The following is a 27,126-nucleotide window of genomic DNA, read 5'->3' as shown; positions in this document are numbered from 1 at the left end:
AGCAGATAAAACCCGCTCTTTTTGTAGCTGGAATAGCACACTTGGTCCATTTCATAACTCTTCATTTGGACACCACTCCCATCCAGAGTCCTCAATCCTTCGCACTGCAGCATTCCCTCCATACCCACGTGCCATTCTTCCCTCCTCCCCTGCTCTCCAATGCTGTCTTTGAAACAACGCAGCATCACTACTGCCTTCTTCTGTCCTCAGTATGCAACACCAGCATATTTCCTTGAGAAAGCAGCCCCTAGAAGAGTCAGAAAGAGGCACCTACCTGTAGAAGAATTCTCAAAGTACTTTTGAGCATTTACTGTTACTGTTCCCACCAGATGGTCACATTAAGAAGCAGTGTAGTTTGCCAACCAATGTTCAACACTGAATAGAAGACAGTAACCAATACGTGAATTTTAGAACAGTAAAGACTCACACTCTGGTGCTCTCCAACAGAGACATAATACACTTTCATTCAGATGGTACATTTATTAAATTAGAATGAAAAAGTTAATGTACTTTAGAGTGCAAGAAACATATTCGGACACTGGAACTCAATACAGAGAAACAATGTCTTCAGAATAATTACAGCAACACAACATCCTCTGTAGGGTATTACATATCAACCAAACAGGCAGTAACACTTGTAAGGGGGGAATAAACCCATTCAGTACCATCAGCAGATGCAAAGAGCAGTAGAGAAGTTGCAAGGATCTAGCTAGACAAAAAATGTTCCTACCTTTAGCAAGCTGAGGCTCTTGGCAGGACTCAAACTATCCTGAGAGCACTCACTTTTAGCAGATGCCTGTCTTACACAGCTGGCTTTAGCTCCAAGCTGCTGGAAGCTGCTGAGCAGAGGAGCAGCATCAAACACAGTATTACCCCATTAGCATTTTCTCAAAAGCTACAATCATGACTGACAATTTGTTTGTTTTAAATAGAAAACCAGACTTTCAGTTCCAATACCTTAATTTCACAGACCCTAAAATAAGTAAACACCTCCTGCCTTTTTTCATCTCTCTCCAATTCAAACCTAACAATAAACAGTTTAACTGGAAGGATATGTAAGCTGAAAAGCTCAGTAGGCTGATCACTTTGTTCTTTTTAACAAGAGAAAGTAGCACAAATTGATGTAAGAGTTTAATCTCTAATGCTTAATTAAATAAAGATAAAAAGATGCACAGAACAATATTTAAGTATAGTCTAAGATAATGAAACCCATCTACTGGCCATACTGCTCCTACACATCCTATTTTCAACTCATATTTGTACTCTGTTTTGTATAACACTTGCCTAGGAAAAAAAATACACACTAAAAATATATCTAAGAACAGGAGTCTCCCTCAGAGGGCCAGAGTCAGTTTATGAATAAACCTGGCTAGCTTAACTTTTGCACTTACCCCTCCTGGCAGTTAGGACTAAAAGATGGTTTTGTTCTGCGCTTGAAATGGATAGGATGCAGTACAATTTACCAGCCATTAATTTGAACCATGACCACTTGCTTTTATGAAAAGCTGTATTATGAATCCCACCGTTTTAATATAAAAATTTAAATATGTACATTTTCCCTGAATTGTTCTGTCCCTAGCAGTTCATGCTATCTATGTAAAAGTTAAGAGCACAGGACTCTTCCTGGAGGTATCTAAGCATTAAATCCCTACCAACATTCATCCTTTTGGGTCATGATGTCACAAAACACTCTGCTTTTATAAAGACCAAATGCCTCTACACCTAATCAATCACAAAATTTACCATGATTGCAGGGAAGGGGCAAGACTAGTTTCTTGAAGAATACCCATTTAACTTCAGAAAACAAAAGGTGGCAATTCTACAACTACAGCACACAAAACTATAGCCTTGAATTTCATTATTCAAAATCCAACTGGAGGATGTTCAAAGACACTTATGCTTTCAATGGGAAATTTAAGATGTTAAGGGATTCATAACAAAACTTAAAACTGTACATTATGAAAAGACAGCTTTAAAAGGTCAGAAACTGGGATGATTTTTGGTGCTGTATTTTAAAAGTTTCACTATTACTTTTAATGATTAAAAAAAATAAATATTCGTGTTCTACTGCCAGTGCTACCTAAAGGCTACTTGAATGTAGGTTGCAGGGGGATAAAATCAGCTTTCCATCAGATAATAAAGAAAATATTTTAAGCATAGGACATAAAATAAAGTGTGGGGAAGAAGAGAATATGGGTCGTCATTTTGTGTTCCAACCTGGCTTTAATGTTCTCATGAATCATTCAAGAGCCTAGATTTCAAGTGTACATTCATTTCAACTCTTGAAAATATAAAGGTCTATGGCTATTGTAGAAAATACTTGAAATCAAACATTAAAGAGACAAAACAGCAACATTGCACATCACTGGAAAAATAAATTGGTGCAGACTATTTAAAGTGCATTACTTTACAAAAACAGACACCACAGAAATTCATCCGACAGGTGTAACTGGTGCATAACTGTATGATTCTGCAGCTCCAAAATCAACTCTTACTTGAAAAAATTACATTAACAATAAATACAAACACCTCCTCTGAGGATCAGACTGTAACTCAGATATGTTAAATTGTCTCTCACATAGAATTTTATTTCCATCTGCATCAAATAATAATAAACTGACTACAGCAGCTGTAGTCTAACAAGTCACTGAGCAATTTATAATGCCATTCTAAGACCCTGAAGCTACTTTTCGTGTTTATTTCTTATTACAGGAAAAATACAATCATTTTCCCACGAATGTAAAGCAATAACTTTGCTGAAACATAGGTATAGAGAAAGAAGCTTTATAACCAGATCATAGATATCTGCTTTTTTTAATGTAAGACAACATCTTAAATAATTCTTTACGGCTTCAATCACTTTCCAGGTATAAGTATCTTTACTTCTGCACTTAACTTTTGAAATAGCCATGGGAATGCAGAAGTAATAGAGTGCAATTAACTGTAGGAGTACATTAGGGCTTAGTTCTATTCTCTGCTACAGCAATACATACTGTATGAGTTAAAAGTTACCTCCTAAGATTTTACAGATACATAACAATACTATGTGGGAGGACAAAGCCCCAAATGCACACCAGATAATATATTGCTTTGGTGCCCAATGACTAGATTGAATAGTAGATGCCTATTACTAATGCCAACAGTACAGCCTAAGAAATTTAGCTTATTAAATTAAAAATCTTCCATCTAAAAGGTGTGAATATATCACAGTAATAACTAAACGCCACAGGATAAGAAAGGGTCTCTCCTTTAATTTCTGGCAAAAATAGGCTGCTTGCAGAAACCTAAATACTTTTAATAAATCAATTGTATTTAAACAGCAAAACCTTCCATGGAAAGTTTTTTTCCCCCAATCTAACAAACACTAGTAAATCTTGTACTGCATAGAGTTACTTTGTAAGAGCAAGTTTATGAAAAGGGGGAGAGAAAGAAACAAAGCAGCATTATTCCCAATGCCATCAGAATATAGCCACGCAGGGCACAGCTGATAGTAAAGATGCTTCACTGCTCTATGGTAGGACATAAGCTAAACAGAGTATGTACAGACTGAGAAAGAAAGAGAAGATCCAACTGTCCAAGGAGAAAAGGGGTACAATCTGTCACACACGATGCACTAACAGAAAGCTGTTGGGAAATTCTTCCTCTAGCTAAATCCCTGGCTTGGCAAGTAAAAATAAGTGGCATCGAGGACAGGGACTATAGAGGAAGTGGGCATCTATGATTCTTCAGCCATCTGAAGTAAGGAGTTGATAGCTGCATCCTTGTTCCCCCTCTGAGCTTCTAGCACTGAGCGGATTACTTCCCTGTCCATGTTGGGAAACATGTCCTGGATAGATTTCAGGTCCTCTTCATTACACAGGTGCTGAGGGTTGACTGCAGGAGGTGGTATTGCCACCGGGACCATGCCTGGATTACAGACTGCAGGCATCCCTACAGGTTAAAAACAGAAGAAAGAAAGCCACAAAACACACATGAGTAGGGGGAAAAAAAATTAACAAACCCACAACAAAAAAATCCCTGTGATTTTGAAGACAAAAGCAGCTCATGACTTGTCCCAACTCACCAACTTCAGCATTTATTTATTTTAACATGCACTCCAGAGGAGGAAGAAGATTGCAGAGATTATACCTACACTGCTGCAATTCGAAAATATTCTTCTGGAACAGATTTTCACCCCAAGGTTATATTCCAGAAGTTATAAACTACAGTATGACAACAGGCACTGTTCAAAATTAGGTACAATGTGCATTAAACATTCACTAACCAAACACTAAGCTCATCACAGAAAGGTGTGGTTGGTTTTCCCCACCTCATATTTTAGTTCCCAGCGTATTTATGTTGTGATGAAAAAATGGTTTTACATTAGCAATATACATGGCTGATATTCCAAGAGACAATGAATGCAATTTCCAGCATATTTAAAGAAAAGCAAAGTACTTTGGTCCACTAGAAAACCAGACCACACAAATAAGCAATTTTTAGCAGATGTTTTTCCGGGCTAAAGTTCCATCCAGCCTTCAAAGTCACAACATAGCAAAAGAGCAACACCTCTAGGGGCACACACTGCTTTGTTCATCTCTCTTCCAAAGCATAAAATTCACCTGACCTGTCATTTTTCGCTAACTTCTTGTACATCCATGTAAAACAAAGTTTACAGAGTTTTAGAAAAAGAGTATTCCTATTCCTGTTAAAAGAAATTACTAGACAAAATCCCTTTTACATCACATAAGAACTTCTATCACTAAGCACAGAACCACTGGTGAAAACACTACCTTTTGTTTTGTATAAAACTGAAAACAGATAATAGTACATATCTATATTTTTTTTGTTATCACTTCTGAAAATTGTGTATTTCACTTCTTCTCTATGTAGTTTCAGATCCTTGATTATCTTAGTCCCACTCCTTTTTGTGTTAGCTTCTGCAGTTCTCCTGTAGAATTTCTAAGGTAGGGCAAGGAGAAGTACCTGCAGCTACAAAGAACCAAGATCTAGTATCAGTTCTCTATTTGCTTTCAAGCATTTTATGCACTGTTTCAAAGACTATTCACCCGATATTTTTATAAAATAGTGTACAGTAATGAAAAGACCTTCCTGTACAGTAATGATCAAATTGAGAAACTGTCACCAAATAAGTATTAGTTAATATTATCCTCTGCACATATTTTAACCCCAGATTTAATAAATAATTTTATTTCCCTTTTATTACAATGAGATCCTTCTGCAACCTGTGGCAGTCAGAGAGGCTTAGAAAACTGCTAAGCGTTTTTGTTTTGACAAATTGTCTTAGTCCCCTCACTTTTTAAAGAAATCTGATTCACCTCACCAAAGGAGGTGCACAGATTCAACTCCTTTCATTAGATGAATAATCACCTATATTTATTTGTTCATCAGCTTTTTAAAGTAGATATTAAACCACAAGATTACCTTTATTGTATCAGAATATCAGATGATGGAAAGAATGCTTAGGAAATAGCATTTTACAAATGCAGCTGAGAAGGTGATATACACAGACCATACTGTTCTTTCTGATGTACTCAAATACCTATGAATTTTAACATACAGGCTTTTCCTACACAACCATGTCACGTCCTCCTAAAGTTGACATAGTTACATGTTTGCTTTAAAGCAGTTCATTCTAGTCTTCCTGGGTTTTAATTATTCTATACAACAGAGAATATGGCTACTTCAAAAATGTTTTTAATTGAAACTTCACTTTGCTATCCTCCAGTCTTCAGAAAGCAAAACTTCCTGAGACTGTTATGGTCTCACATTCCAACTAGGTTTTCATGAACTACCATACATACTTTTATCTTTATTATTATTTAATTACATGCATGATTCTAGGTTTTCTGCTTCTTTAAAAGAAATTATTTCTGCTTCTTTTACATATTTGATCTTCAAAATCCTCACACAACCTCATAACCAGTTTAGATTTAACATATAATTTAACACTTTCACATCTGCATACATGGGAGATCTACCAATTTTTGTCAGAAACATACTTTACTGCTTTACTTCACACTTCTTAATATTCTCTGACTGTTGGCTTTGGGTTTTTTTAATTTGGCACACAATTTCTTTGGACAATTAACTTCTTTTACACAGTTTTTAGTTCATCTGTTTGCCTTCTACATATGACCTTAATTACTTCTCTGTAAGTTAAACAAACTATGAACTATTTGCATCATCATCATCACTATACATCTTCAAAATAAGATCTCTTTGAGAACTAGCTTTCATTTATTACACAGGAGTACATCAGAAGCTGCTTCTCTTCTACTGAATTCCGACTAACTGCTCAAAAATTGTACCAACAAAGCACATGTATAACCAAGATAATTTTCAAGAGTGCCTCTTTGCAGCCTCATCTCTCAACATAATGACTGAAATACATATGTGATAGAAAATATTGAATTACATTATACTACTTTTACTCCGACCTAACATTTAAAAAAAGAGCAAAGAGCAGTTTCAATACTTACCTCATCTCTTCAAGATTTTCTTCAGTCTAACTATTTAGTCAGAAATGTCTATACTCACTTTAACGTCTAAAAATGTTTTAACATCCCACTGACTTGTTTCTTCTGTCAGCACAAAAATGCTATATTATGACTCACATTCAAGGTTGGATGAGCTAAATATCAACTCTGGCTGACCAGGTACTCTAAATGAATATAGTTTCACTGCAAGCACTGCACCCAGGATTTCACCTGATATACTCTTTTCTATTTCTTTCCTCAAACTGGACTCCTGTTCTATTTGAAGGGATTCATTACTGATTTGTAAACACCACCCTATTTATCTATGTTCTCCAATTTTGATTTTAAAATTCCCCTTTTAATCATCTTAAGTTTTATTAGAAGAAAAAAAAATAGTAACGTAGAAGCTTTAAGTCTAACACACAGGCTGTATTTATTCAAAAAGGTTCATACTGAGTCAGTGTCATAAATTTGTTACCTGCACACTGGAACCATATTTCTGCCCAACCATCTGCATCACACCTCTACCATAGGTATCAGATACCATAGGTATCTGTCCCCTTTTCTGCATCACCCTAAACCTGGCTCCACAGCTTTTCATGGCCTTTGGACCATGGTCCCAGGAATTCTGTCTGGCACTATGAGTTTGAACACACAGCCCATTAGACACCCTGGAGGCAAACCACTGTGCAGTCCTCACCAGCACTGCAAATACACTTCACCCAATTACCCAGCAGCATTTTGTAGAGCCTCTTCTAGAGCTTCAACTCATTCCTCACACTGCCTACAAACAATGTGGACATTTAAAAGGGGCATAAGATGTGTGGCCTCAAAAAATAAAGTTGCAAAGCACCTGAAAGAATTGAGCAATAGAAGTTATGTTTTACTTCTAACATAAACTTCCCAAGATTTTTTACTAAGTCATCAACACCCTAATATTATCCAACAATCAGCCTGAACAGTGTATGAACTATCAATACACTTTAAAGCATTAATCCAAATCAAATCTGAGGTTCTTTTCTCAAGTACATAGCATCCTACAGCTTACCAGTACTGTTTCAGTATCTTATCAGTGCCAAAATAAAATCAAGACTAGAACAGAGTTTTCCTTACTGCTTTCATCAAAAATAGGTAATTATCAAGTCAGACATCTGGACAGGAAGTACTCAAAAAGCATTTCCAATATAAATAATAAATTTAAGACACAAGAAATTTCTCGTCCATATTGGTTCTCACCAAGGATTTTTAAAACCTATTTTCTCAGCACTTACTTATAATTTTAGCTTATGCTGTCTACAACTAGACTGCATATAAATGGAGTTAGTATCACAGATTTTTAATAAATACCTCCATGATAAATGCTTGCTTTTCATGAAACTCAACATTCAAACTACACAACACCAATTTGAGAGTACTTTGGGTTTTTCCGCACTCAGGCTAAAAGCATCCATAATTTCTGATTTACAAAATAGAAAGTAAGACTTAAACAGAAAATTAAAGAACTATGCACTGAAATTTAGCAAACAGACACATATAAGCTGTCATTAGAGAAAGTAATAATAAGCTTCCAAATTATTAATGTTCAGTAAAAAGCTGCTTTAAGCTAAAAAACTTCATATCACTGACAGGTGAAAACTGGAACTAAATAACGTAAGAATCCACTGTCAGTGGAATTGTTACTCTCAGATATTAGGTACATGTTATAAATCAGAAGAATGGAGCATTGTTTTCCAATTCAGTGAAATGGCAATGGCAAACATGCTTGCATAAGCAGTGGCATTCCAATACATGAAACAATAGCAAGTCAGTTGCTACAAGCAGCAATGAAAGCATCAAAGCAGAATTAACAGGGTAAACTTTTTCCAACTGCATACAAGGCATTACACACTTGTAATTTTATTTTCTTTTTCAGTAAAGTGCCCTATGTTTAATTTCTTAACTCATTATCATCCTGTCCCATCCATAGAGTCTCTCAGAGTAAACTCAGGAACCTTCCCAGCATGCGTTCTTTCATTTAAATTAAGAAATTGGGAACTCTTTTCTAAAAAAACAAAATAAGTCTTAATGATATTTGCTCCAGGAAAAATCTCACTACTATGCATACCATCTCATTTTTTAAAATATTGCTTCTATGGAAACTACTAGAAAAATTAAGTGTATGAAACAACAGAAAAATGCTAAAATTTCACTGTTCTGAATAAAGCAAATGTGTTGTGACAACCACAACAATTTTATATACAGCATCTTTCTGAAATTCAGGGCATCAAGAAATGATATCATATTTTACAAGAAGTAATTCTAAAATTTTCTGAATGTATTTGATTAAAGGCCAATGCTTTTATCAGAGATAGTAGTGTCACAGCAACTTTGCACAATTCAAAATCAAAAGTGTCACAGTAAAGGAAGTCTAAAATGAAGGAAAATTGATTTCCTGTAATATGATTTGCCTTTAGAATTCTAGTCAGATACTTAACTTTACATGGATTTAAAACAGAAGTGCATGAAAAATATGCACTGAGATTAATTAACGAAATTAAGACTAAGGCAATTAGCAGGTTGTCTTCTCAGTGTTATTGCACAACTCAGTTTTTGCTTTCAAGTTTACCAAAAGTCATGACGTTATCTGCTTCTCCACTAATGCTGCAGTAGCCAAACAACTGCAAGAATTGTTTCTCTACTAGAAAACCAACACTATCACCTAATATAGCTCACTGACACACAGCAGCTTCAGAAGAATATCACAGCATCACATTATATCCATCAACATTGTCATCAGCAATCAGTTTAGCCATTACAGCTCAAAGCTGAGCAAATGCCTTTCCAACAGGTTAGAGGCTTTAATAATTTGCAGAAGATGGATTAAATTGTTCTACTGTAACAAGCAAGTGGCAATACCTTGTTGTACAGTGTGCTGTAACAAATAAAGCTGTTTAGATGAGCTCATGCAAAGACTCTTGTGTCAATGAGGATGGGAGTGAGAAAAGAGCTTGGAAACTTACCCAGAGCAAAGTACTCAAGCCCTAAAGACAGGTGAAAATGAAGGGACAAGGGGAAAGGAATAAGACATGGGAAAGAAATATTAATCTATTTTTAAAGGATATTAATTATTTACCTTCCAAAGGTGAAAGTAGGATAAAATGAGGCAGTTGGGTAAAACCAAAGCTACCTAACACTAAAAAACTAAATGCTGCTAGGATACAGTCTCTCAGCTAATTTGCTTCAGGGCCCTGAACAAATTTCCTAAATGTGCTGTTTATGCAGAAGTAACAATCAGGGGAAATGCTACTGAAATAAGTAAGCCACCAGGTGTTTGCAGCAAGGATTTTACAGACTACAAAGGACAACATACATCTATGGTTCTCTGAACAGATACCAGTAACATCACAAGCTAACCCATGATCGTCCATAAGGACACCTAAAGAAACAATGTACATATACACACAACCTTGCCTCAATAAAAAGTGATATTCTTGACTCTGACAGGACTCAAAACCACACAGGTTTTTAACATATTTTTAACATGGGAGTTTATAAAATAAGTAAAAGCAAGTTTCCTATTTATCCCACAAATATTTAGCTAATAAAAAATACAGCTTGCTTATTGAACTAACATTTTTAGCTCACTGTCTCTGGTACTCTTCACTACAAGAAGATACTGCAAGCAGCAGTGTATCAAAATCATCTACAGTTTAAATTAAGTAATCTTTAGAAAAAGAAATAGGAAGAGGTGGTAGATAAACTCAACTTCTATAACAACATAGTTCACAAGTTCAAATTTTTGCATACCCAATGCATAAATACATCACCTATGGCAGCTATAGCTTCTAAGCAACAGCTTGTGCTGTCGTCAGAAGTTTTCAATTTAAAAAATTTTGCAATTACCACGGTGCAAGAATATACTACGGCCACTTCCTGTTCTTAAGACAGCTCCATCTACCACCAGATGTGAGGAAATGAGCATTACTTGTGGTCATCTGCTTACCACAGTGACTACCTGCTTGTTTCTACTGTTTACCTCAGCTTGTATGACAGAGTGTGAGAGTAATTAGTAGCTTCAACATTAATTAGAAGGCTAGTTAATTAGAAAGTTAATTTTGAACAGAAGTTTCTGTTACAGAAAAACAGCTTGGCCTTTGTGACACACCTAAATTTGATTAATCATCTCTCTTTAAAGCACAGTTATTTTGGACAGTTAACAAGGAACTGTTAAAACTGTCTGGATAAGCATTTTAGTCCACCCACTCCATTTCCATCATAGATATGGCGTTGATTCTGACAGTCTTCTACAGTAGAATCCTCTTCATTTCAAATATAATAAACTATTCAATGATGCTCTTCCACTCTTCAGAAGGAAAAACAGAACAAGTTTACTGACTGCATTAATTTAGCTGCTCAGGTAAAAAACCTGAACTACAAATATTTCAAGCAGGAGCACATCGACGTCCATTTCCCTTCCTGAAGCAGTCTCAAAAGGAAGACAGCAAACACTGTACAGTGTTACAAAGGAAATGTGCAAACAGAGTGGGCCCAGAAGACACACACAGTTCAGTTGTGCAAGGAAGGCCAGCATCTTCCATGCACCTTTCTGAAAGAGTTTATGGAATTCAATTGGAGCATCTAGTTCAACATACAGAAAGTATTTCAAAAAACTCCAAGAAGTCTTCTAAGATGCACTAATGTTTCCTTTTATAATTTGAAATTACTTTTATTAAGCCATTAAATGTATGAAACAGCAAAAGTATTCTGCAGCCAAGTCACTTTCCTAAACATCCATCTAATTATTATGAGTGGGTCATTGATTAGTGAGTAAGTCAAAGTTTTGGAACTCACAGCGCTTTGGGAAATTTTGATGATGTCCACAGAAATTCTAGAACAGCAAACACAAAGCACAGTAATATTTAAAGAGAGTAAAAAATATCAAATGTAGGTAAGAGGTGGCTTGTAAAAAGTCTGGCATTTATGAAGTCAAGGAAGTACACTCAAGCTTTTCCAGAACAAAAGAAGAGTTCAAATCCAGGGGTGAAACTTTGCAATGCTTTAAAAATACAAGTCACAGATGCAGGAAAAATTTTGAACACAGAACAGTATTATAGCAGAACTAGAACAAAAATGCTGGATCTTGGTAGAAGGGCAATGCTCTACATAGAGACCCCAAATTCTTAGCTGCTAAAAGGTAAGACTTACTATCATTTGCAAATTATTAGTTATTTCTTCACTTGTCCAAATAGAAAATATTCTCAAGATAAATAATTTACAGAACATCATGATTTGAACATCCAGTACTTGAATAGGAAGTCTGAAGGTCTTCTGTAAGTTTTATCTGTTCAGTTCTGTCTAATTTCAATTATACAGGAAACTATTCTCTGCTTCATGTCTTCTGTTTATACTCTGGCATGGAAATTTTGTAATATGAATATTCTCATTTTGATCTATTCAAGAAATTTGTTAGCACTTTCTATCAGATCTTTAAACAAGATGACTGTGTTTGAAGTTCACTACAGAAGGTCTGGTTTACCACAACAGAATCACACTTTGGAAAGTGCACTCCAGTTCAAAGCACTTCACTGGCAAGACTTAAAATCTGACAGTTAAGTTGCAGAGATAAAAAAAAGACCTAAAATGAACCAAACTGCAAGTTTCCATTAGGGAATAAAGCATGCAGCCCAATTTTTCCCTATTTTGTTCTAACTTAACTCTGTAAAAATGAAACGGGAGGTATGATTCCTAGCTTACATACCTAGTCTTCTGTTGATGAGGTTTGTTTTTACAGTGAATGGAATTTTAAATTCAATCATCTCCTAGTCATTTTAAATTCAATCACCTCCTAGTCTTAAAGAAGAAAAATACAATACATGTACCTGTTGTGTCATCCCTTAGCACTTTAATTATGTCCCACTATCATAAGTTAAAGTTAAATACATGTGAATTTATCTCTTACTTTCCCTGAAAAGTACACATACTACTGAATAGATAGTCATAGAATAAACTGGGAGTTTTAAGAGCTGTAAGTGAGCAGGACAAATTCAAACTTATTTACACACTTTAAGCTTTTCATCTTTGACAGAAAAATTACAAAACAGAAGTTAACACATCTTTTTCTACAAGTCCAAAACTCTCTTTGAATCAACCAAAAGGACTGACAAAACCTGCTGTAGTTATGTAAACACATAAAAAAGAGCTATCTCAGAGCTCCTTAACATTTCTCATTCACTGAGCTGTGAATACTCTACATGCTGTATAGAGAGTTCCCTTACAACAAAGCATCTTCAAGGACCACAGAAAAATTAATCCCATTGTGGGCTACAGAAGCTGCAGCTCTGACGGCACAATTCATTTGAGGGACTTTTTGAAGTGCCTCCATCTTCAGATATGGCTTGCCACCATTTAAGTAAGCAAAACTTGCAGTGCAGCCTGCTAGACAGCTATTCAGAGACCTGATAGAAGTATAAAATAAATACTCAAAAAGAGAAGCCTTCTCAACTTGACAGACATTTAACCCATTTAATCAAACTCATGCAGCTCTATTAAACAGGGTACAAGACTGAAGGCAGACCTGTACTTAATTTGTTCCCTCTCATAAATATATATAATGGGAAAAGTGGTTAAGGGAAAATCGTTTATAGCTTCTTTTACATTCTGAAAAAACAGGAGTAATTTGGTATTTATTTCTGCAACACCCTTCATCTGGAAGGTTCATAGTCATCAAGTAGAGAAAACATACCTGCTATAGGCACATATCCAACTCCTTGCTGATATACAGTGGGCATCAGGACCACTGGCTGGGGCTGCATCATCATGGCAGCTGGCAAAGACTTGACAGAAAAGGCACAGATTAGAACAACTCAGGAAAGGGCCAAAAAAGCCAGCAATTAAAAGTGTTTGCAAATAAGTCATCACATTGAAAATCCATGTTCAACAGTACAATAAGACTATGCTGAGTGCTAATCTATATTAAGCAAATCTCTGGCAAACTAACTGAACTACCATCTTTCAAATGACAATTTATTTGCCCATGAATCAATAAACACACATCACATCAAACCTGCCTTTCAGAAGTGATGAAATGTTGTTATCAAAATGCATTATTTTAAAATACAGGTTTAATCAGCTTTCATGCCTTAGTCTTATGAAATGAATATACAACATATTCATCATAAATATTAGACAAAATCTGATTATCTGATTTTTATTTTTTGTTTTTAAAAGCAGTACACTGCTCCTTGAAGCAAATTTTGATTGTAAATAAATTATTTTTGAGGTAAACCAGTGCATTAAACAAAATATCAAATTAACTCCATTCCCTTTTACTACCACAATAACTTCAGTTATATTTCAGTTCAGTTTGATCCTTGAGAATATTGACTATTATGAACAGTACATTCACAGGGAGACAGTTTTTAGGGTTAATTATTAACTCTTTTCTCCCTGGAGTAATGAAACAACTGTTCAGATCTGGGGCAGAATGTGAATTGCAAGCAGCAGGTTCCCAGCTGTGCACTGAGCAGCGTGGAACTTCTGATGACATACAAGTACAGTAGGAAGCATTCAGGGCTGCACGTGCTACACATTATCCAGCAGGTACTTGAAACAAAGGTGACAGGTGAGAACACTCCAGAAGCTGCAAACAAACCAGTGGAGGTCTGCAGTTCATGGCCAGTAGCACCAAATGAACAAGAAAGGAAGTGAAAAACAATGTCATCTCAAAGAGCATTCAAACTACCCAAGAAACACCTAAGACGGAGAAGAGTTTCCATTTTTCTGCTTTTAAACTGACATGAATTTTTAAAGATTTAGGGGGGAAATTTATTGTTAGATTCCACAAAGTTTTAAAAAAAAATATTATTATTAAGTTAAAAATGACAATGGACCATTTAGCTGAGGATTTCTTTTTTATGCATATAGTAGCACAGTTCTAAGCAAACTTTCCTGTCTGACCATCTGGGAGCCACTCTGGCACCCACTCCAGTCTGTACCTGCTGAGACCAAGGTCTCTTTGCAGTGGGTGCCTCCAGTGACCTCAGGGGAGCCCCTCTTGGCTCCCTGCACACCCCACACTCACAGTCAGACAGGGTTTCCTTATCAGCTCAGCCCTGGGTTTCCCACAGCAGTGTCTCAGACGTCTGGATCCTTAAAGCAATTCCATCACGGTGCAGTGACACAGAAACAGCTCGAGCTGGTGCCTCCAGGGACGGACCCCCAACAAAGGAAGCCCTGGGTTTTACACCCTCACAGTCTGTGCACCCAGACAGTCTGGGGTCTTCCTGCTGACTCGCCAGCTCCTGCTGTGCCCCAGTGTCCAGTCCCCTGGCCAGTGCCACAGGTCCCTGTGCCCTTTGTGGTGCAAAGGGTCAGCACCGTGTCATGGTCCCTTTCCTGAGGCTCCCACCATGTCCCTCAGCCAGGGCACAACCTGCAGCTCTCACTGCAGCTGCACATCCAGCTACCCGCTCTCAGTGTACTCCTCAACAACATGAATAAGCTGAATTTTGGTAATTGCAAAACAAGATAAATACCCATTTGCCACCTTACCACGAAGTATTTTTTGTCTTTACAAATATTTTTGACTGCTATTCCCAGAGTTAGGTATAATTATTTTAAATGCCAACACACACAAACACCCAGTATGGTACAACAGATCTACTTCAGTCTAAAATATCTCCCTCCCACTACTTAAGAAGCTTCTCTCCCTTCCCACCCCAAACTCGGCTTACCGTGTATGACATAACCAGATTAATCATTCCTTCCTTGTCATCACCTTGCCTTCCACTCAAGCTATACCATTCATCTTCCACATTTCCTTGTTTCAGAGACTCAGGAATTGTAATGTGTGTCCAAGCAATGCGGTCATCCATTGAAAAGGCTCTCTGAAATATAATTTGAAAAACATTACCAAATTAATTGTCCTGAAAGAAACCCCAAACTTAAAATTATCCTTGACTAACACTTCAGTTTTTTTACTATTAACTTTGTTCATTTTATTCCCTTTAAAACTACTGAAGTGTCAATAAATATTTTGGCCATCTCCTTTCCAACAAAGATGAAGGACACTTTAAGTGGGATTATAGATTGATTGCAGACATTTAATAGCAAGAAACTGAAAACCTGAAGCAGAACTCTGGAAATACAGCATCCTAATATCATCATAGGCTGTGTGAATCTCCTAACATCACATCAGAGGCCACTACATGAACATAAACATCTTCTGTTTATTATGATAGCCTGTGAACTCCAGCAGATAGAAGTACTGAACTGCCCCCCTGTTGCAGCAATGAAACACACTTGAACCAATCAGCTAAGCCCTCAAAGCAGCACCCAAAATCCTCACTTGTGTAATGATCATATGGCTGCTGCACGGTCATGCTTTACTACATACAGTGAGAGAGGCAGCAAAAAAACAGGCAAACCATGACTTAAGCCTTAGCTGTAGCCTCTTAGTTTCTCCTAATAAATTCTAGTGACTACACACAGTCTGTAGTTGACAGTTTTATTCTCAGCAATTCCAAGCTTGGGAAAACTACTAAGCTCTTCCTAGGACAGAACAGCACCGAAGAATTTTCAAGTAAAACAGCATTGTACAACAGCTATTTTTAATAGGGACAGTGAAGGACACAAAGCTGCAGGGCATTTTGATAGCCAAAAGTAGCTTAAATAGCACTCAGACATCTTTTGCTTCTCCTCCCTTGCAGGCAAGCCTGCTACTGCCACTTTATCAACTACCAAAGAAAAGTAACAGTTCTGACATTCTTGGGGAAGAGCAAAGACTTGTGAATTGCTGCTTCTGGAATTCTGAAAATATTTTTATTATCTTCCAAAGAACATGGCTAAGGAACTGTCCGTGCCAACACATTCCTTTTTTTGCAAGGTTTTAACCAAACCTCAGTCCAAACCGGAGATGGGGAGAGGTAGAAAAAATATATAGCAGTTCTGACCTCATCAAATATCTCTAGATAAAAGGAGTCCACGCCCGGGGGAACAGTGCACTGAATAACTTTGTTCCAGCGGGGGTTCTTGGCTCCATTATGCGCTGTTGGAGTTTCATACACGGCGTATCCCAGCCGTATTCGGCAATACGGATCCATGCGCGTCATTCCGTAATTCTTTGCCAGTTTGGCCTGAAAAGAAGAGAAACGCGCGAAGTGTATAATACTGACATTAACTTGAGAAGTTAATTACTATTAGTTCACAGTAAGAACCAAATGCTGAAGAAAGGACTAGATTAAATTCTGTGACAGAGAGAAAAGAGTTTAAAAGATAAAGAAAAACAGCACTCAGATTAAAACATAAACCAGTAACACCAGTAAGTGTCTGGGAGACCTTGAAAAGGGAACATCTTTTTAGCCTGTTTATTGCAGAAAATACACATTTCACTGTAGCTAAAATAAATCACTTCATACCAAACTACAAAATACATGATTACAAGGACATTGTAACAAGTTCAATTTTTCCCTGGGTATCTCATCTCCACCATACAATCACAAGTGTAATGCTGTAGGTAGCCTGTCCTCTTTCACTTCAGTTCTTTTAAAGGATGAATTACAGAAATCCAGTACCTTCAAGAATATCACACAATCCAAAAGCACAACCTGCAAAAGCAGTTCAATTGAGGTAAACTAGTCATAGCAGATCATAGGTTTCAAAGTGATTACACACTTATCTCAGCATGTGAATTTAATAGTAGTTAATTCAGTGGACAACTTAAGGTCTAACATCACTATAAAAACAGATGCTGTATAGAATCAGAACAGATCCAACATTCTTTTGCTGTAACATCAGAAGACTAGAACAAAACAAGTTGATGACAGTCCTGAACACAACACTGAGTACTGCAGCACAGCTGTGCTCAAGCAGAAGTCGGGCTTTTTGCATGTGCTGCTTCTCTGACCTATACTAAGCAGCCCATGGTTCCTTTCATAGTAAGACAAGTGACAAAACATGGTGCCCCAGGGCATCTCTCACCTAGAAGATGTTTACAGAACTCACAACAGTTGAGGCTGTGCACCGTGTAACATTTATCACAAAGGCTGCACTTCAGGCTTGGAAAGCCCTTTTCTCCTTCAGGGAACATGCTGGTTCATCAATTCATACATTAGAGCTGGCAAGAAAGGTCTCAAACTGTTTATTGTAAATGTGGACTTAAAAGAAGAAAGCTGGCATCCAAATGAAGCACCATCTATATTCTCGATTTGTGGGATTAGACAGATTATCAAACCTTCCTACCAAAAAAAGGTGATAATCAGCTGTGCTTAGACAAACTCACCACCACGCCTAAATATCTACAAGGAAAAAAAAAAGCAGCAAATTACCCCCCCAGAAACTTTTTCTGATCTTCCATCAGTTTATTAGTAACAGAATTAAGGCATGCTGTTTGATATACTTTATCAACACATTTAAATACAGTACACTTCAACCAGATTTTCATCTTCTACAGATTAACTATATCACAGCAAGTATCATATCCAGAATGGAACATGTCTCAATTTGCAGCCAAGATTCCATAGCATTCCTGCATAAATTCCTAGACAAATAGAGAAGAGTATTTCTTGTCTGTTGTACTGCCATCCAGAAGGACCTTGACAGGCCAAGAGAAGTGTGCAGACAGAAATCTCAAAGTTCAACAAAGGAAAAACAATATATGTGACAATAAGACTTTGGACCAACTAGCTGAAGAACAGTTTTGAGGAGAAGGATGTGGAACAACACATAAGGGAACTGCAATTCCCTATAATATCCTCAAAATTACTAATGTCTTCCAATATTAAGTGCAGGAAATACAGGAAGCCTCTGAATAGAAGTTTTCAGAGAAACCTGTTCACTGCAAAAATCCTCATGAGTTCATTTGATTATGTGCTATAATAGCAAGGTTTACAGGAAATTGCTGCATCGGGCAGCAATGAAACATGAAACTGGACAAAATGCTGATGTACAGAAAAATGAAGCTACAAAACCCTTAAGAATTACTACCCATTTACATGTAACTTAGTAACTCAAATTCCAACACAAAATCTTTTTGTATCCACCAATTTTAAAAATTGCATTAATTATTTAAAATTACTTAAATGCACAAAGATGACATAATTTTTACCTGTACTACAGTAATACTGAGTCTTCCTACTGTACCCATTGCTCCTCCATACTGCAGCTGCTGAGCTGCCTGGGCATCCAGCTGGATTTGCTGTTGCTGCTGGGTTGGGGTAATGCGAAGAAAGTCTTGAGGAAGCTCACCAACAAATACCTTAAAAAAGAAAGAGAGGAAAAAAAATAAGACTTTAAACTTTTATAATAGGAAAGAGATGAAGAGATGAATATAAGTCAAAGTGTAACAAATTAAGGAGAATTTAGTCTTGTTTTGACAGCATGAACAAAGAACTAATTAAATGACAAAACTGCCAACTCATGTAGCAAATGTTCTTTTCAGAAACAGTAATTTCCAAAATAAGCCTCTGAAAAAAAAGTAGGACAGAGAGCCAAAGCTGCTCTGCAACTAAACATTTAAGCAGTCCATACAAAAGTCAGAACCACCAAGTTTTACAACATATTCATATACGATATCTGATGGCATCCAGTTCTTTCAATTATTCATCACCCACGTTGTGTCCAATTGCTCCTGTTCCAAGACACAGCACAGTGCTTTCATCTGAAAGGTCACTTCCACAGTCACCTTCAAGACAGACTGTAAAACAGGATTTCCTATGGACCAAATCCTGCAACACAATAAAGATCTCCTAACACTCTTCCAGTGTTAAACACAGCCACCCTGCAACTAACCTTGGTGACAAAATTCCACCACATTCAAAAGAACAATGTGGGAATTAAAAATCTAGTCTATCATGAAAATGAGCCAGGGACAAAAAGTAGTAGTAAGGAACTTTTGTTACATGAGTCAATATGAATCAGCAGTCCCTGTGGATTTTCTGTTAGCTTTACAGTATAAAGGGAAAGTTTCTACCCATCACTTGTCAATTCAACAACTCAGGTTGTTTCTAGGTTTTAAATGCTCCGTGAACATTATAAATTCAAATACATGTAGAGAGATTTTCATTTTAAAATAAAAAATAGCTATAATAAAATTTTAAAAGGGAAAAAGTGTCATAGAAAATTTATAATTAAGCTGTATTCATTTCTGCTGTCTACAGAGTGGATGACATATTTAATACAGAACTGTCTAGCTGATGAAGACAAAAGACAACACAATTCTCATGTTGCAATCCCAAACAGGATTACTCAATCATGTATCTGGCAGATGCGTGCCTACAGAACATAATTTAAGAAGCGAACAGGCCTTGAGGACACAGCTTTTCAAGATCACACAGCATTTGCATGTCAACATTGCATCTTGGAGACAGAAATTGCAGCTCTTGCCAAATCACATGTATGACTATTTTGTAAGATTATCTGAGAGCCTCAGGATCCTGGCAACAGTAGGTGACACATGCCAGAAAGGAAGTTTATCTGAAAAGTTCAGGAGGAAGCACTGGATGCCTGCTGCTGGGCTACTGGGAAGTAGAATAAAAAGGGAACCAGTTTGCTTACAAGCATCTTTAAATTTTCTTATTAAAAACCTAAGCAGCTGAAGTTTTAAGTAGTAGAAAGAAAAAATGGGCTGGAAGTTAATAACAAAAGAAACTTTATCTAAGTTTGGCTGGCAATGAGACATGGTGTTATAACAGCTTTGTCACTGGAATACCTATCACAATAAAATAAAACATAATCTATTTAGGCAAGATCTGAAATGGCCCCAGAATTAGCAAAGAAATGAGATTTACAATACAGCAGGTCCCCCTCCAGCCATGGTCCTTAGGAAGTGTCCAATCTGGTACTGTCAGCACCTCTAGGAATAGACATCATAAACATTCCCACAGTCAGAAGTGATGGCTGCATCCCTGAAATCCCATTTCCATATTATGCAAGCTCCCTCTGTCAAATTCCCAGAAAACAGGATAGCCTCTTTTGTCACCATCTTCACCTGGATATTGGAAAGCTGAAGTCATTCACAACAGAAATCTAATAATAGCTTTCACTTTTGAAATTTTATTTCATAAAATTTAACCAATATCTGCTCTAGAATAAAATACACAAACAAGTCCAAAGGGGAAAAAGTCCATGAAGGAGACCAAAGTTTCTTACAGCAGCTAAGCTGATTCTAGGTTATTCAGTTACCTCACACAAAGCCACACTCTTATCCTAGAACTGCAGAGCTGACATACATAGAAACTAAAACCATCTACTGTTAACTAAGTTAGCAAAAGATCAGAGCGGTAAACCCCTCCAAAAGGGAAGAGTGGCAAAGAGGATATGCACACACTCATATATTCAGTACTGACTAAGATTTGGTTCATAGATGCTTACTGAAGGAAATACATTACTCAATATGTTCTTATACTAATTATCAGCTGATACCATATTGATGGAGACAAATCAGTATCATGCAATCATTTATCTGTAAAGAAAACAAGCCAATTTACATCTTCCTCAAAGCATTTAAAAGCAGGCACATAATTGCCACTTCTCAACTTTAATTAAAAATACAAAGTTACGTAACTAGAATTCAACCACAGTTTTTATTTCAAAAGCAGGGAAAACATATATGACAAGTTTGTGCCACTGATCCTACTCCACAACTACTTTGAAACAAAAGGACTTCCCTCTAATGGCACTTCAGAAAGAATGTGAAATTCAAGTGTGTTCTGTCACTAGCTGCAGAACAAAAAATTAATTCCATTTAGCAACAGGACAGGGATGGGACTACAATTCAGAACACAAATTAAAAATAAGCCTGCCTTATAATCACTTTCTAATAAACTTTACTGACAGCATTGCATGTTAAAAGTATGGATTATCTAGAAATAGAATAACTGCCCCTCCCATCTGCTACAATCACTTAAGAGATAGCTTTGTGGATCTTCACAGTAGAATGTTGCAGGTATAAAAACTGCATCTCAACTTTTTCAAACTGAACATGGCGTGATATTCTACAGCTATTTGACGTAACTGAGGATGGGGCTGTCTCAGTCTCACCTTCCTACTTCTTATGCAACATGAAATGGTGCCAGAGAGCTGCAAATTGGGTCAGTGTAAAAGCCTGACCAGAGGAAACAAGGGCTGGAGGTAAAGGCAATGGGAGCTAAGCTGTCAGAACCTTCAACTCACTGATTGTGCAAGTACTGGTTGGCACCTGTGCAAGGGAGGGAAAGGGACACAGAGCCAAACACAGTCACAAAAGCCCCGTGTTACAGAAACATTTCCCCAAACACAATACACTCAGGGAACCATAATTAAGGTTTCCACACTAGCAATTACCAAGGAAGTCTAACATGAAACTTCTTCAAAATATCAAAGAGTTTTAAACACCTACTATTCAAAAATTTCTGACCATTCTCCTTTAAATGGCTTTACTGTTTTTAAGAAAGAAAAAGCTAATGACAGAATTTTCAACTATTATTCTATGCTTTGCACACTGAATAAAAAATTGGTACAAGATAGGAAGCATCCAGACGTCCTGAAAGAGCTGATATTTGTTCAAGGCTGCTCTTTAACATGTTTGAAAGGCCATGGAGATTAGAGAAACTCCCCTAGATCAGGAGAAAGACAAATCTCATACCCAGCATTCCAAAGGGCAAGAAGGAAGCACAAGCAGGTCAGCTTCACCTCAGTCACTCAGAAATTCACGGAGCAAGTGCTTCTGGAAGACATTCCTTGACATATGAAGGCGAAAAAGCCAAACATGGATTAGGAAAAGCCTTGGTAAAGGCTGGCTATAGAAGAATGAAAAGCTGACAAGTCATCTGCCTTCTCAAAAACAAGAATAACTGACTAAGGAAAAGAGCAGAAGGTATCAAAGCAGGATCATTACAATCCGATTGGGTGGACTACTGGATGGATGAAAAGCTGACTGAAGCACTGAGCTCAGAAGCTGAAGTTCAGTGGTTAATGACACGGGAGGTTGGTTAAAAGTGAAGCAGTTCAGAGGTCTGTACAGAAACTAACTTATGTGTCTAATATTTTTCCTCAGCAACAAAACATGAAAAGGCATCCTTATCAGTTTTGAGGATGACACTAAATTTTGGGAGAAATGACTGGTATACTTGAGGACAGGACCAACCAGAGAGATGGAAGAATTCACTGGCAGGAATTGCATGTAATTCAACAAGGGCAAAGACCTGGACTTTGACCAGAAAAATCTGTGGCACTGGTACAGACTGGAGAACAACTGTCAGGACTGCCTGCACCTCTACAGAGGTGGAGAGCAAGCAAAACATGGATGAGCAGAGGACACTTGCAGCAATGAATTCTACAAGAAAACTGCAGTGGATCAACAAGAACCCAACCAGTGAGCTGAGGAAAGGAAACAATTGCTGGACCACACCTGGAACACTGTGACCGTTTGGGGCCCAGCAGAACATGAAAAACAATGAACTTCAGGGACACCAGCAAAGATGTACCAAGAAGGCCCATGAAAAGGGCTGGAGCACTTGTGAGGCCAAGTTGAGGACTTGTTTAGAATAGAAGAAAGTTAGAATGCACCTTGTAGCAGCTTTCTGGTATCTGCAAAGAGGTCATTCAGAAAACAGACCTAGGTTGTCTTCTGAGATGCAACACAAAGAGAAAGGAGATCTCAATCATTAAACTGAAATGAGGCAGATTTCACATGGAAAAAAGGAGGGGGTAAAAAATACCTGCAAAGTATGGCAGGAAGTTTGGTATACAAGCATGAGTTAAAAATAAAAGACAGAATGAGTGTCCATATGACATCTGTGTCTATGCCTGGAGAAGTGAAGGTGCCACCAGGGAGACCACAGAGCACCTTCCAGTCCCTGAAGGAGCCTACAAGAAAGCTGGAAAGAGACTTTTGACAAGGGCTTGTAAAAGTTTTGAAGAGTCTCAAGAAAAAAACTCACCAGAGTCACTAGTCATCAGAATAGTGACCATTAGGGAAATTAGGAGCAGAAGTCTGTGCAGTCCCAGGTTGGTACTTAATCTAATTTGGAAGGACCTCATGTATTTGCCAGAATGGTGGATAATCATGGAGAATAACCATGAAAAGTAATTTTGGATATGACTGGCTAGATAAGGAATCACAAATATAAAGTTTTGGTGGCTCAGTCTTAATCTAAAGCCTGGTCAAACTGCTTATTAATACTCCTACTTGTAAAAGGTATCACTTAGCAGTCCTTACATATTCAGCTAGAGTTTAGATTTAAAAAACTGTTTTGTTCGTACAAGATTACAAAAGTGAAAAGATGCTAATTCCACAACATCCTGAAAAGGGTCAGAGATATCTATATTCTAGCAGAGTATTTGAAGTAACAGACAGGATGAATTCTGTTTCATCTAAAAAAACTAAACAGCAATAAGAAATTCTAATTACACACCAAGCAAGCAGCATCACGAACTAGAGAGTGCAGGAATAAGACTGGCAACAGCCCACTTTAGTTTCTTACCCACATGAAATAACCTTGAATATTTTCTTGCTTGTTCAAACAGAAAGACTGAACTGCTCTCTCCAGCAGTAAAGAAAAAAGTGGTTCCCAATCCTTTAGCACCATTTAGTGGCTATTCATTTGTAATGCAGTTGCGTATATAGAAACTAGTAGAAGTTTATCATCTTCCTCTCTGAAAAGAATTAAGAAAGGCTGGAATGTACCATATCAACACCCCCAGCTGTGAATGCCTGGTCAATATTGCATAATTTATTCATTCATTTGAAAACATTCAAATCTCTAAAGTGGGTAAGGAAGAAAAACATGTACAACGTCAGCAACACATGAAAAAAACCTCAAAACTTGAAGCACAGAAAGCCAAAGCTGCATGAGATAAATTATTATATGCCTTTTGTCAGATTTCAGTCAAGTTTAGGATTCCCAAGATTCCCAAGAGATTATACAGGAGTACCTGGGAAATTCTAGAACAAGACATGTAGAAGAGTAACATTCAAGAAAGACCCGGCAGTTATGATAAATAAAACAAATAAGGCACTCTAAAGAATGAAACTGACAACCATATCATATTACTGTCATAAGAGAAGTGCCAGCAGTGCAGTTTTTCAAGATTAGCAGTAATTCACCTCACTGTTCTTTCTATAAGGCTGCATTAATTTTCTTTTTTAACGTAGCTGTTCCTACATAATAAAATACAGCACTGTAAAGTTACTGCTTTTTAAAAACTCCTCATTTCACCATAAGCACTATCATGCTGTCAATGACTACCAGATCCTTTCAGACAGGAGGAACAGACAGGAATAGCACATCTGTCGAAAGCTGATGTTGCAACACCTCATATGTAGAGCATCCCGGTGTGAGGTATGATTATCCCTGGGCAAAACCAGACAGTAACATATTCCCAATAAACTGTCAGCAGCACCTCCCAGAAGGCTGGTGCATTGGTTTTACGAGGGCTCAGCTCCCATCCAACACGCCCGCCTACATCCTCCGCGGGATGCGCCGTTCCAGCGTTCAGGCGGCAGCTCCAGGGACAGCGGCCCGACCGTGCCCCGCCGAGCCGCGAGCACAGCGAGCTGCGCTCCGCTTCCAAGGCAAAGCCCTTCAGCTCCGGTTCAGTGTGAGCATTTCCCTCCTTGGAAAGGCCTTTGGACAAAGAACGGCCGCATCAAGGACTCCGCGCAGCTTCGGAGGGACTTCCCCTCCCCTTTCCCAAAGCCTCTTCGCAGGCGGGGAACCGGGAGACAAGGCAGACTTCCCTCCCCCGCATCCCAGCAGCCCAGAGAAGACAAGAGGGCTTTTCCTCTCCCCTCTCCGGCGCGGACGGAGCTGGGGCAGGGTGAGAGTCACGGAGCCTCCCTCGCACAGCGGCGCTGGCAGAGGCCGGCCGGGCCCATCGGGGTCTCCAAGCCGGGCCTCGCCCGCCCGGCGCGGCGAGCGGTGGCAGGAGACAGCCCTGAGCGGGCCCCGCGGCGGCGCCGCGCCCGCAGCACTCACCGGGCCCCGCTGGGTGGTGACGGTGGTCGCCATGGCGCCTCGCCGGGGCCGCGGCCGAGACCCTTCCTCCTCCTCCTCCTCCCGCCCCGCCAGGCCGCCGATGCCGCTCGCAGCCCCGAGCCCGGTCCCGCCGCCCGTCACTCAGCGCCAGCCCCGCGTCACCTGACGCGCCCGGCTCCGCCTCCGGGGCAGCGCAGCGGCGCCCTCTTGCGCACGCGCCTCCGCACGCACCGGGAGGGGCGGGGAGCCGTCCTGCGCGTGCGCTGTCCCGCGCTGCGGCCGCCGCAGCGGAGCGCGGCGCTGCGGGCGCGCCGCGGCCGGTAGGGGGCGCCGCGGCGCTGCGGCGGAGGCGGGGCGGGCGCGGCGCCTCAGGCCGCCATCTTGTGCCAGGGGCGCCGCTCCCGCACGCCCGGGGCGCCCCGCGGGCAGTGCGGGGTGTGCTGGAGCGCGGGGCGCTCTCCGGCCTCCTCTGCCTGCCGTGGGGGCCGTGTGGGACAGGGAACGAATCATTGCCCGGCCTGGCCCCAGCGGCTTCCCAGAGCTTGCTGATCGAGCGCAGCCCTTTCCGGGAGAACAAAAGCAGCTTTAATATTCATCCAAGTGCTGCTTCGGGAGATAAAATCTGATTATTTCAAAGCCAATTTAAATACATAACTGTTTCCCGTTGTTAGGGCTGTTTCCTGTTGTCAGGATCTGCTGTACAATTTTAGCCCTTAATTAAAATTCTAGCGCGGATTTTGGCATCTGGAAATAGAACAGTGCAATTAGGAACGCTCCAAATATAGCACCAGCTTTTCTTTTTTCCTTTTTTTTTTTTTTTCCCTCCACTCTCCACTAACATTTTCTTGCAGTGGGAACAGCCTCATTTTTTTATATAGAAGCATAGAATGTTGTGGGGTTGAAATGAGCCTTAAAGATCATCCGGTTCCACCCCTCCTGGCATAGCAGGGACTCCCACTAGACCAGGTTGCTCAGAGCTCCATCCAACCTGGCCTTGAACACTGCCAGCGATGGGACATCCACAGCTCTGGGCAACCTGTTCCAATGCCTCACCATGCCTATGGTAAAGAATTTCTTAATGATGTCTAGGGTAAATTTCTACTCTTCCAATTTGTACCCATTACTCCTTGTCCTGTCACTACAGCTCCTTACAAGGAGTCCCTCCCCAGCTTCCCTGTGGGCCCTCTTCAGAGACCAGAATGTTGCTGTTAGGTCTCCTCAGATTTTCTTCCCAGGCTCAACAGCCTCCACGGGCAGGTGCTTCAGTCCCCTTATAATTTAATGACCCTTCTTTTGACTTGCTCCAACAGTTCCATGTCCTCCTTACGCTGGGAGCACCAGAAGTGTGTGCAGTACTCCAGGTTGGGTCTCACAAGAGTGAAGTAAAGGGTGAGAATCAATTCCTCACCCTCCTGGTTACACTCCTTTTGATGTGGCCCAGGACACAGTTGGCTTTGCACTGTTGACTTTGCACACTGCTGGCTCATGGTCAGTTTGTCTTCAACCATCACCCCAAGTCTTCCTCTGTGGGTACAAAGTCTTGACATTTTGCGACATTACAGTCTTGACATCATAAGGGCAGGATGGAAGGAAAAGAGTGTTAACAAGCTTCATTGGTATTCTTACACCTGTAACCACACAAGCTATGAAATTAGTTTTTGGTGAGTCATGAGCAGTTACAGTTTTACTCACCATGGATTTCATTCCAAGACCTC

At 39.1% G+C, this 27,126-nt stretch overlaps 1 protein-coding gene across 3 annotated transcripts; it reads right to left on the bottom strand.

The window, feature by feature from the left end:
• Positions 1-460: 460 nt before the first annotated feature.
• Positions 461-25,528, bottom strand: TOLLIP (toll interacting protein). 3 transcript variants are annotated; one of them, XM_063158687.1, is made up of 7 exons: positions 25,412-25,527; positions 18,562-18,711; positions 16,409-16,591; positions 15,191-15,343; positions 13,201-13,291; positions 9,479-9,499; positions 461-3,930 (listed from the first exon to the last, which is right to left on the bottom strand). In XM_063158687.1, exons 1-7 carry the CDS (start codon positions 25,442-25,444, stop codon positions 3,716-3,718), a joined length of 846 nt encoding a protein of 281 aa, XP_063014757.1. In that variant the 5' UTR covers positions 25,445-25,527; the 3' UTR covers positions 461-3,715. The 3 variants fall into 3 exon arrangements, with proteins under 3 accessions (XP_063014757.1, XP_063014758.1, XP_063014759.1); XM_063158689.1 differs by lacking the exons at positions 461-3,930; positions 9,479-9,499 and adding exons at positions 10,788-10,821; positions 11,310-11,346 and having other exon boundaries at positions 25,412-25,528; XM_063158688.1 differs by lacking the exon at positions 9,479-9,499.
• Positions 25,529-27,126: the final 1,598 nt, after the last annotated feature.

The sequence above is a fragment of the Melospiza melodia genome, chromosome 6 (genome assembly GCF_035770615.1).
Source record: "Melospiza melodia melodia isolate bMelMel2 chromosome 6, bMelMel2.pri, whole genome shotgun sequence".
Lineage (NCBI taxonomy): Eukaryota > Metazoa > Chordata > Aves > Passeriformes > Passerellidae > Melospiza > Melospiza melodia.
The sequence above is the reverse complement of the archived record's forward strand: the minus strand, read 5'-3'. Positions and strand labels throughout refer to the sequence as shown.

Bases quoted from the DNA above. Each gene is read 5' to 3' on its own strand.
- TOLLIP (XM_063158687.1), bottom strand. From the start codon at position 25,444: ATGGCGACCACCGTCACCACCCAGCGGGGCCCG. The intron at 9,500-13,200 runs GTATGTTTTCTC...ACCTGTCTTTAG, and splicing joins TGGATATGTGCCTATAGCAG to GGCTTGAGTACTTTGCTCTG. The intron at 3,931-9,478 runs GTAAGTTTCCAA...TTTAACCTGTAG, and splicing joins GCTTGAGTACTTTGCTCTGG to GGATGCCTGCAGTCTGTAAT.